Source organism: Lacerta agilis, chromosome 17 (genome assembly GCF_009819535.1).
Source record: "Lacerta agilis isolate rLacAgi1 chromosome 17, rLacAgi1.pri, whole genome shotgun sequence".
Lineage (NCBI taxonomy): Eukaryota > Metazoa > Chordata > Lepidosauria > Squamata > Lacertidae > Lacerta > Lacerta agilis.
Genome location: NC_046328.1, coordinates 38,489,869 through 38,501,955, shown reverse-complemented (window position 1 = coordinate 38,501,955; position 12,087 = coordinate 38,489,869). Strand labels below are relative to the sequence as shown.

General features: G+C 44.4%; 1 protein-coding gene across 1 annotated transcript; it reads left to right on the top strand.

Moving 5' to 3' along the window:
• The first annotated feature begins 1,755 nt into the window (after nt 1–1,755).
• On the top strand, nt 1,756–5,034 carry LOC117061464 (V-set and immunoglobulin domain-containing protein 10-like). The gene is made up of 3 exons (XM_033174302.1): nt 1,756–1,810; nt 4,229–4,573; nt 4,691–5,034. Exons 2-3 carry the CDS (start codon nt 4,270–4,272, stop codon nt 5,032–5,034), a joined length of 648 nt encoding a protein of 215 aa, XP_033030193.1. The 5' UTR covers nt 1,756–1,810; nt 4,229–4,269.
• Nucleotides 5,035–12,087: the final 7,053 nt, after the last annotated feature.

Genomic DNA, 12,087 nt, shown 5'->3' with positions numbered 1-12,087 from the left:
TCGCAGGCTGCCGAGCAGGTTTGCGAGCAGGCTGTGGGGTGAGGCTGCCTTGCTTGCTTGGGGCCTGTTGGCGGGGCAGGGTTGGCCCGAGTGTCACCCCCTCCCCTGGAACCCGGGGCACCCCGCCCCCTACGCCCCACCCTCGCTACACCACTGGATCCTAGAAAGGTCTGGAGAAGGATATGGGAGACAGCTTTATGCCATCTTCCCCTCCCTCTGAACTGTATTTAAGCCAGTTATTGTCAGTTAACGCTTGTGTTGCTTTGTATTTATGTACTTCAGCCTAGAATTTTTTTGAGGGGGGAAGGGTTATATTGAATTTATTCTGTATTTGCATTAAAAGAATACATTTCCACAATTTTTCAGTTTACTGACATATTTCATATTTCACATTTTGTACATCTGTATTTCCAATGCTATGCATTTTGATGTTTTGAATGTTTGCTGTGAGCTCGTTGTGGAAGGGACACATATAAATGAACTCAATCAATCCCAATCAAGAGGGAAGGATCTGAGACAACTGATCTTGGTTACCAGCAGCCAGTTCCTGGAGAGGGTGGGGCAATGCACCAGTGATGGTTGTTATCTGAGCTCAGTTCGTAGAACAATCTGCACATATGACTAAGGCAGCAGTTAGAGAGCCCCAATGTAGGTGGGGCTATAGCCTATGATAGGTAGAGCCAGTGCTTTTTTGTGGGGGGGGGGGACACAGGGGTACGCATACCCCTAAACATTTTGTGAATCTTTGTACTTTTGTCCAGCTACTGTATTTATTTTTCCTTGATTTGAATTATAAAATGGTGATTATCTTGAGTCAAAATGAGACTACCCCCAAATATTTTTTTAAGGGAGGGGAAAAAAGCACTGGGTTGAGCGAACTAATTCTAGTTCTCTCACTGCCTGCCCTATTGAGAGCTGCAAGAGTAGCACAGATACTAAGGAGGAAGGGCCAACTGGCAGGCTAATTGAAAGTTAGGGCTGGCTAAGGACAGGCTGAAGCAGGCAGTGCCCCACTCACCCTCAGGGAACAGTCTCCACGGCTGTGATGTGCTGCTGCACGTTTGCAACTGTTTCTCTTCTTTGCAAGGGTTTTGCAGGACTCCAAAAGGTTGGAGATCTCCAAATGCTGGTGGGAAGAATCAAACACCTTTTCTTAACAGAGACCTTTGACAGGCAGGTGTATGACACAGAGAGAAACACCCTGAGCTAAGTTGCACTCTCTTTCTCCTCCTCCACTGATCCTTGGTGGTTTATAAGGCGAGGATAAAAGAGCAGTGAAAGGATGAGTCAGAAACAAAGGAAGGAAACACACAGTCTTGATTGGGTGAGAAGGGGAGGCAAAGCGAACACTGTGACAGCCTTGCTGGTATAAAGAGGAGGATCTGATCTGCTGGGAAGCGAGAGGGAGGAAGGAGGGGACTGTTGTGACAGAAAGTTCACGACTCCTGCAAATAAGAACCTAAACTTGGGCTATGCTTATAAGATGGATGAAAATGAAACTGTCAAAGACATAGAACCATAGAGAGATAAAACTGGGCAATAAAACAATAAATAAAATGGAATAAATAAGGGTCAATAAAGGTATAAAACTATAAAAGGGCAAGAGCAGCTGCTGCACCCTGTCTCTCATTTCGGTGGCAATCTTTCTCCCTGCCTCAACAGCAGCAAGTCTCCCCATCGGTGAATCCCAGAAACGGACATTGTGGAGCGTAACTGCAGCTCATGGACCTCTGCACTTCTGGAGAGATACGACGGTGGACTTTTCTTAAAGAAGGCCTCTTCTTCAGACTATTGCTGTACCAGTCCTTGGGTAAGGACTTCACTGCTTTCTCCCTCAAAACAAACAAACAAACAAACAAACAAACAAACCCCACTTAAATTAATGGAGGGGCCACTCTGAGTTTGATTTGTAATGAAGAGGGAAATTATTGGCAATATTGATTACTAACACTCAGGGTTTCCTCTCCCCAGCTGGAACCTCCCCCCAAACACCCTTGCTGGCTTCAGAGGAATCTCCAAAAGAACGCTTTTGAGTGTTTAATTGTGTGTGTGATATTTGTTACTGAGCTGAAGTTGGGGGGGGGCAATCTGCGTGTATGATGAAGGTGATCATCTCCCCTGAAGGTGTGGGGTGGGATAGAGTAAAAGCACAGGACATGCTGACGATAAGTCAACCTCTAGGGCAGAAATGTCTTCCTGCGGGATATTTTCCTATGATGTGTCAGTTATTCACCGATACAAAATAAATGTCAGTTAAGAGCCAACAGTGAATTAGTGGAGAAAACCAATGAGCAGGAAAAGAGGACTGGGGATCTTGGTGGAAGAGAGGCATTTTCTTCTCTGGACTCTGTATTAACTTATCTCGGTTTCACAAGAAATTGTGCATAATCTCCCCCCCCCCCCGAAACACACATCCAGATTGCTTTGAGATTGCTGCTAAGAAGCATTTTTCACTGGGTTAGAGCTTTCTGTGCTGAGTTTTCAACTAAGATTTTGTACAGCACAGATTTTGCAACTGCTTTGAGGCTTGATTACAACCAAGCAGTATATAAATCTTGTGAACTGAAATAAATGAACTTTTGTTCCTTGTTTTGGAAATTGTACTTTTTCAGAATTTTTCCTTGTGGCAATTACATAGATATTCCCCAAAATTTGACCGATGGGCAGCTTTGAAAATATTTCAGTGTTTAATTGATTGCTTTATATACAGATGAAGTTCAGACCTCACACTATTTTATTTCTATATTTTGTACTTTTTAAAAACCATCTTCTGGGCCAATCTTTTGTCTGATTACCTAATTATTATCTAGCCCAATGCCTATGGCGAGATGAGTTCACTAGCCCTTGGGCTGGTAAGATCCATGCCAAACTATCGCTTATTGGACTCTCGCCTCAAGAAATTCTGAATTACAATCTCACTACAGCAAAAAAAAATTATTACCCATAGAGATAGAGGACATAGAGATGCAATGTAATTTTATGCTTGGTGAGGGGACATGCTCTCCGCGATACCTGGGCATTGTTCCCTCATTGCAAGTGCCAGCTTATTTAACATCTCTCTCTATTGCTAGTCACCGCTTTGCTTTTATTAAAGCACGTTTTAATGTCTTCCCCTCAAACGTCCTTTTTCATAGATTTTCTAAGGGCCAAGTCTCGGATTTATGTGCCTGTGATAGCCGCTCGATTGAAACCCTACATCACATAGTGCTTATTTGCCCTCTATATTATGTTGCCTGGAAGAATTTATTGCTTCCACTAATTCAAAAACTGCCGGGGTATTTGGAAGAGTCTCATCTTGCTCTTTTGTTGCAAGATTCTGATACGATTGTAACTCTACAAATGGCAAAATATTTAACCTCAGTAGTGACACTCAAGAGACGCAATGGATGGATATACACAACTTGAAATTTTTAATCTCCATTATAATTCATTTAATTAGTATACCTTTTTAACCTTTTTTGTTGTTAGTAATTGTAAATCAGATTGTTCACGTTTTCTTTGTTCTTGTTTGTTATGTACGGTATATGGGCTTAAAGCCGAAATAAATAAAATGAACTGAACTGTCTGAGTTTTTATGGATCCTAGATCCTAGACAACAGATAAATAGATGCCTATTGCTGCAGAACAAAGATTTAACTTTGGACTTGCAAACATGTCCTTCTCTTACAGTAAAGGGCCACGTTGTTAGGACAACTAGGAGAATGCAGTAAATGTTTAACTAGGGAGAGTTGGGTAGTTCCAAGTGGCTCAATGTAGAATTCAGCAGCAGTTAAGATTAATCTTGGACATTGTAGACTTTCTTGGATTTAGGTCCCAAATACCTGAGAGACTACTTACTTCCCCATAGTCCATCTCACCTGTTAAAACCAGCGAAAGGGGCACTCTTGGTAGTTTCAGCTTCCTCAAACATTTGGGGGAGTGCCAGCCCAGGAGAGGACCTTCTTTGTGGCAGGCTGCTAAACTGTAGACGTCCCTCCCTACAGAGGTGCACCCAGCACCTTAGAGTAGAGTTTCCATTATATGCTGAAGATTCACCCCTTTACCGTACCACTGACACCTGCAGCATCATTTTTAGGACCCTCCCCACTATGTTTTAATGCTGCATTTTAAATTGTTTCAACCTGCTCTGGGGCCTCATGAAGGGGGGTAGATAAGGAGCTAAAAACGATAATGATATTAATTTCCCCCTTTGTTTCTATCTCCCCACCCCTCACCCATCCCTGACTAGACATTTTAAACTATGCAGTGGGGAACCCAACCCATCAGGTGATGGGAATCCTGGGAGGATCAGTCTTGTTTCCTGCCAACGTATCTCAAGGAATAACAGTGGAGAAAATGGAATGGGACTTTTACCCCCAAAGGGGTGGCCTGGGCTTGTGGCTGGGGGAATTCAGTCATGGGAAACTGGAGCACCCAAGTCCCACTGACCGGTTTGGACAACGGCTAGACATGGTGGACAAGACAACACTGAGGATCAAAGGCCTGGAGTTGGATGACGGTGGAATCTACAATACTCGCATCTGGTTTAATAAGGCACAGTTTCAAGAACAGAGTTTCAGCCTCACTGTTTATGGTAAGCTGTTATTTTCACTGTCTTGATAAAGGAATGGGGTCAACAGTATTTGCCTACATATGTACTTAGAGGCATGTGGGACACAGGCTTCATGTCACTTTCATTTGTGTTCCACAGAGCCAGTGCCAACCCCACAGATACACCACCAAGTGGAATCCAAGACTCCAGGTGGGTGTAATGTGACCTTGCGATGCCACACACCTGGAAGGGAAGAGCTCAGTATCTCCTGGGAAACAGGGGATCCACACAGGGCTTTGGGAAAGAGTGTGAATCAGTACCAGGTTTCTGACAATGGCCGGGAGCTCCGTGTCTTCTACTGGAGCAGTTCTTTCTACTCCAAATTCACCTGCCTGGTCAGCAATCCTGTTGACCAAAAGAGAGCCTCCTTTGACTTGCTCAGCATCTGCCAGAGTGATGAAGGTGAGCAATATATCCTCTCCTTCATTATCCAGAGGAGGTGAATAGGCAGGCTGGCCCTTAACATGAGGGATTTGAGGAGATGTGTTTTTGTTAATAAATGCTTCTCTTTGCATGCTTTTGAGCAGGATCAGAGCAAACACAGAGCTCCTTGAAGACTGCCCTCATCCTGTGAATTGCTGCTGCTGCCCTCCCCATCTCCTCCTATTCCTAGCTTGATTCAGGGCAGGCAAGTGTATCGGACAGGACATTCACAGCCCAAATCTTTGCAATACAAACAGGACAGATTAACAACTGCATATCTCTTGTTATTTATTCCACAGCTCTCGGCCAGGTGTGAGCATGAGACTCTGAATGTCAGGGTCATGGGTTCATGTTTTGAGAGACTCTTATTGCTCATTGCAGGTGGACAGTTGGAACCCTCGAGCTGGAATCCATGGCTTATCCCTGCCTTGATAGTTCTTCTGGTAATAATGGTGATGGTGATGGTAATGGTGATGTGGATGTACTGGAAGACCAGATTAGAAAGGAATAGAAAAGGTAGGAGCATCTCTATAGACCTTCTTCCTATATTGCCTGAGATGGGGGCTTCCTGCCAAATATACCTCTACCTTTCTTTTGCTTATCCCGAGACGCAGAGACTGGTCTTTGCCATGGACTAAATAATGTGTCTCATTTTGCACTCCACAGGTATTCGCTCTGATGCTAGAGAAGAGGGAGAGTACTCTTCCATTCTGGATCTCAGAGAGGAGCCACCCAGAAGATGATGATGATGAAGTGAGATGATCAGTATGCCAAGTAACCAGGGCCGGTGCTAGGGTTTTTTACGCCCTAGGCGAGATTACCTTCTGGCGCGCCCCCCCCCCCTCAGCCAATCGTATTTCAAACACAGATGTATTATAGGAAGAATGAAAAGCACAGTCCCACCCACCTCTTCCCCCTTCCCCCCTTTCTTTTCTAATGTCTCACCAACACTGACTTACAAAAATGTTATATGGAAAAACTTGAGAGAGACATTGTACTACCTTTGAAAATCTTTAATAAAAATATTTTTAAAAAAAATTGTGAAAACAAGTCATAAAACAATTTCTGATTTATTTTCTAAAACAGAACACAGTTTTAGCACAGAAATCACTTTGAGAAATGTTAAATGTGATGCTGAAGTTTAAGTCTCTTTAATGTTTTAATTTCAAGTATATCAACATCTTATTTTATGTGCCTTTTCCTTTGCAAATTTTGTTAATGTGGGATGTAAACACAGAGCAGCCAAACACAACACTCCTAGAGAGGACATGAAGGTAACTCAGTCCTCCAGGCTTAACTTCCTGTTTACCTGGACTGAGCTACAGGAACCAGAAGTAGGTGTGGTCTTACCTGGGAGCCTCATCTCCTGAACAAGCAGGATGCTCTCTCTCAGCCTGCAGCTGAGAGAAGCAGAAGTGAAGCTTCTTTCCTTATGGAATCAGCTTCACCACATGTAAATATGTTTATCTAAGTTTATCTGCCTCTTTGAGCCTGTGACTCTTGGATGTCTGTAAGTAAACTCTTTCATATCTAATAATCAGTGCTGTATTGTGTCTTTGTTTTTAAGAGGGAACAAGGGGAATACACAAGGAATATATCTTCCTTTTATAGAGGCTCTAGGAAGCCTATGCAACCGTTTTCCGCTGTGTTTTAAAAAGGGAATGTGACTCTGCTAAGTTTGGAGCTTGCTCACACAAGCTGGGATTGAGATATATAAATAATATATACTCATCCACACTCCTAAACATTCCCACAGTTAACAGTTCCTTCAGGTCAAGTGCTGATGCTTCAGCATGTTCAATTGATATAGTTGCCAAACCAACTAGTCTCTTTTGGAGCATAGTTGAGCGTATGTGTGTTGAAAAACTGCGTTCAACACTTGCCACTGACACTAAATACCAAATGCAGCGCTGCTTAGTTTAAAGCCTTATGCACAGTATATACAACCCTGCCCATGCTTTTCCATATGGAGAGTCCTAAATGCAGGTCTCTTTGCAAAATGTCACATATTTTTGTTTCTAGCCGCAGTCTGTCTTAAATATAGCCTTCCATTGCCTTCTTATTCTACATAACTTATCTTGGCAAACTGGTAAAATCCAGCATCCCATGGGCTCAGGCTAAGCTCTTCCATGTTTTTCCTCTCTATCGGATTTCCTCCTTTCTCCCCATATTAACAACAGCTGCCGCAGGCACCTGAACAAAAAACTCAAGTTGAAAACAATGGAGTTGTTCAGAAGACAGAAACCTCTTATCGTACGCCAAGAGGCTTAGAAAACAAAATATGGGCAAGGGGAGCTTCTATCTGCACACAGGTTACAGCTCCTTCCTCTACTCCACAGTGACTTTTTCAAACTATAAGGTGTGGGGGAAAGTGACTATTTGCAATGCACAACTGGGGAGGTGGGGGGGGACAGAGGTAAGAATTCAGGTTGTCCCTGAACAAAGAGCCTGGTTTCTCCCCCCACCCCCATCCATCTCCTTTCCCCCACCACAGGGTGCAGGCCAGCAGCAAAAGCCCCTCCACCCAGTCCATCAAGGCAGGGGGTGCCCCATCACACTATGGGAGTTACTTCCTCCTCTTCCTCAGCCCCACCGTGTCCCGACCAAGAAGGGACTACACAGCAAATAAATGGGGAAGCTGGACAATGCCCCCTCCACTTCCTATGTTAAATTTCCTTAGCTTTAATTTAAATGAGGCGGGATGGGAAATGGCCATAGACATGCGTCTAGATGACAATAGACTCATCAGGTGCAAGTATGAGACTCTGCTGATATAACCTTTTTCTTCTGTTATGAGAGAAAATAAAAAAGCAAACTTTGGGCTCACACATATGTGTTCTACTGTACACTGTTTTCCTTGGATGACATCCCATTTTAGTCAGAAGAGACCCATTAAAATCAATGGCCTTAAGTTCACTTATTTCACTGGGCTTGCTCTGAGGAAATAATATACATACCAGTACAACCCTTCATTTGTTCTTTGAATCTTTCTCAACCTATTATTCATAGCCAGATCGATAGAAGGTTATGGGCAGCAGGATCAAAGAGTTATTTTATTTTGGGTACACTGAATAAAATTTCACCCACGACTGTGCGGGTGTGTGTAAAAACATAAGCAATCAATCCTTGTTCCCTGTAACCTCACTTCTCGCAGTGAGGGAACAACCAGAAGGTCCTGAGAGCTGGACCTCAGTGTCTGGGCAGAATGGTGGGGGGGGGTGCAGATGCTCCTTCAGGTATACAGGACCGGGCCATTTAGGGCTTTAACGGTCAACACCAACACTTTGAATTGTGCCCAGAAACATACTGGGAGGCAATGAGAACTCCTTTCCCCTTGCCCCAGGTGTGAACAGAGACTGGGGATATGGAAGGTTTTCAGGGCAACTGCTTGGGGGGGGGCAAGGGTTACTGGGAGGAAGGGGGAGGAGGAGGAAGAGCAGAGATCCATCTTGGGCATGTTGGCTGCAGGCGCTGCTGCCCCTTGAAATGAGCATGCCATAAGAGCTGGTCTCCCTCCATGCAGACTGAAAGTGTAAATGGGTGAATAAACCATATTTCTGAAAGCTACAACAGTCTCTGCCGTGTCTTCCATTCTCCAAAGGAACACAGACCCTCTTTGGGCGCCTGGGATCCCCTGGGCTCTTGCCACCGCTGGGCAGAGAGAGGAGCAGGCACCCATCTTTTGCAACAATACATTGGACTGGAGCTCAAGGTGGTTTTCGCTCTTCTCCCTGGCAAAACATGCACAAAACAGACTTTCTTTTGGGAAGGAGACATGTTTTCCCTACCAGAGAGACTAAAAAGTAGGAAAATATTTTAAAAACAGCAGAGTGACGGTGTTTGTCTGGTGTCAATAAGCAGGGAGTTTCAAAGAGTATTGCTGCCAACACTGAAAGATCGATCCCTTGGAAGTGCAAAGCAAACATTATGGCATTTATACATGAGCCGGTTCTTCTTGCTGTTTGGTTCAATCTTCGCTTTGTTCCTTCTTTGCTTCTTCTCCTCACCCCTCATCAGACTGTGGGATGTGGTTGTGGCCTCGGGTGAGGGAGGAGGGAGAGAGATTTTCAGAAGCTTGAACTTGTATTTTGTCTCAAGGGGGAGAAGTTCTCCAGGTGCTGTGCTTCAAAACGAGAGAGACAGAGATAGAATCACAAGTTCAACAGGGGGACTTCCGGCGAGGACGCCATTGCCGACGGTCGAAGGTCGTCTCGGCAGTGAGACGACCTTGGCCTCCCCGGGGGTAGGAGCCCCGCCACCGCACAGCAGGCTCCGCAAAACCGCGGGTAGAGCGTCCCGCGGCATGGGCACTCCAGCTGGCCCAAAATCGCGCTGAACCCTTCTCCCGTTCCCCTTGTAAAAGGGGTGCGGGAGTGAAGGGACAACGGCGCGGGGCTGTGGAGGCTATGCCCCAACCGGGTAGGCGAAGTGGCGGCTGCCGCCAGCAATGTGCGTGTCGTTCTGACCGAAATTGAAGAAAAAGAAGAAGAACCCCGTAAGCCGTAAGTACGGAGGTTAATTTGACTTAAATTTGTTATTGGCTTTTCAGGAGGAATGTAAAAAGGAAGCCCGTTCCTCCCCCCTGCTGAACGGAAGAATATAACAATGTTTCTAGCTGCTGCTGCATTAGTGGATACAATGTCTCTACGGAGTTCTTTGACAAGTTCGATCGGCTGAATCCCCGTTAAGGGGAACTAAGAAGTTGGAAGTATTTCTTTTTTAAATGGATTACAATCTTTTCACCCTGATTTGGGGGGAAATGGTGGCTGAAACTTGTGGTTAAAGATGGAAAAGTACTGAAACTTGATATCCCCTGCCTACTTCTACCATGTCTGGTTTCGTTTTTAAACTGGCTTTAGATCCGGGCTTGACCCATGGACAAAGGATAATTCTTTTGAAGTTAGAACTGTTAAACCAGAAATTAGAATCGTTGAAGCAGAATGCTGATGGAATTTTTTTTGCAACGGGAAAGACTTTTTGAGAACTTTGCTAAATTGGAAGGAAACCTTGCCAGGGAACTTGAGGAAATATTTGAGCAACAATATACAGCGATTACGCATCTCTAAGAAGAAGGAAAATCCTGTTGGAGTGAGAGGCCCAGGGTTGAAAAACACATTATATCCGATTTCTGGGGTGAGAGCCCAGAAATGAAGGGAAAACAATTTTGGAAATTACAATCAGAAGGTGACTGGAAGTTTGAAATGGAGACGCTGGAAGATGATGTTTTGTGTTCCCTGGAGTTCTCTGCAAGGATGTTTGTGGACTGTGTTCTGGCTTTTGGATATAAAGAAAAAGAGGACATTCTGGATAATGATGTTGGAAGGAGGTAGAAAGAAGCCTGGCGGATGACCCTGAGATGCCGAAGGAAAATGGATAGAAGAGGGATAGGGTGAAAAACTTTGGTAAATGTAATTAGGACGGCTCATCATGGTTCCCTGAAGTCAGTGTGTTAAGAACTTTTGATTTGAATTAGTGAAGAGATACGTGGATTGATCTTTAGCAGTAGTTTAAGTAAAATAAGATGTTAAGATTGATTTAAGAAGTAATATTATGTATTATGAAGTTAAATTATATATTTAGAAGTTTATATTTGGATATTCTGAGGGTAATGGATTCAAACTTTAGAGATGAGAAGTTATTAAAGTAGATTAGAATTGGAAGCATGGGAGAGAAAACGGGGGAAGTCCCCCAAGTAGATTTAAAACAAGAATTTTTAATTAGTAAAAGGAATGTTGGTGTTCGGTTGTTGTATTTGTTTTACTGTATTTGTGTTTGTTTTTGTGGAAAACCAATAAAATCTTTGTAAAAAAATAAAAAAAAGAATCACAAGTTCAACAGGGGAAATAAGAAGTGGGGCAGGATCCAAGCTTCAGCACCACCCATATCCACCCCGGAGTGGCTTGCTCTCCCCCTGAACACCTCAAAAAAAGTTGGGCTAGAGACCCTGGAGGCACATTTGCCTACAGAGACCTTCCCCGATGTCCACAGGGTCCAATCTCCCCCCCCTTCATTTTAGCAAAGCAATTTTGCTTAATTTAACACTAATGCTTGCATTGCTTGGTGCACTTTATGATTAATGCATTCAAACCATGCATGCACTGATGTGCACACATTTTCCAAGTAAATACAGGTGTGTGCATATTAATTGACCACTGAACAGCAAAGCAAAATTCAGACAAGTGTGGATTTCATCTGTCATGGATGCTTCACCTACGATTCCTGCATTGAAGGGGGTTGGACTAATTGACCCTTGGAAGACATTCGAAATCCACAGTTCTGTGATTCTATGATTCAAACTAAGTGCTAAAATCAACAGGAGGTTATTAAACATACATACAGAAAAGGTAATGCCTCCGGTCATCATAGTGTAAAATGTAAGGACTGCAACTTGTACTGAATTTCTTTGTGCACATTTCCTGTTTTTAGCTCACAGCTTTCTCAGCCTGGATGACTGTGGACAAGCTTATCAGTTAATTTGGACTATTGCCCTCTTAGGGGGAGCTTTGGGGTTGTGCACTGCAGCATTTCCTGTTTCCTATGCCTGGGAATAAAAGCAGAAGCCTCGTGATCTTCTCTTCCCTGGGTAGGAAAAGCTGAATGCATAGGGTGAAAAGCTGTAGGTTTGCTTGGTCATGAAGGGGAAAGGAACTGACAATGCTGAGCTCATCTGGAGAATAGGCCCCTTCCCTGAAAGCCCCCCCCCCCAATCTCAGGGTCAATGTGTTTTGGCACCTGCTGGGGGCTCACATTCCACTGAAAAGAAACCTCACCTCTCCAGACCTTCTCCTTTCCACCACTACCTTAACATTCTGGCCCAAACAATCATGGTGTCTAGCCAGATGAGGCTGGGGACAGGGAGGAGTTGCCTGTGCAGGAAGCCCGAGAGGGACCGGCTAGACTGGGACAGACCCTGGGGAGCTCAATGAGCCTTCCACGTGGAGGATCCTAGAAAGGAGCCCTCCAGGCTCCCCATCAGTCACCCTAGTGTGTAGCACTGGCCTCACCTTCAGAGCTGCCAGTCGGGCTCTGCCTAAACCACTCTGCCTATTGCACCACTGGGTCCTGCTCTGGAC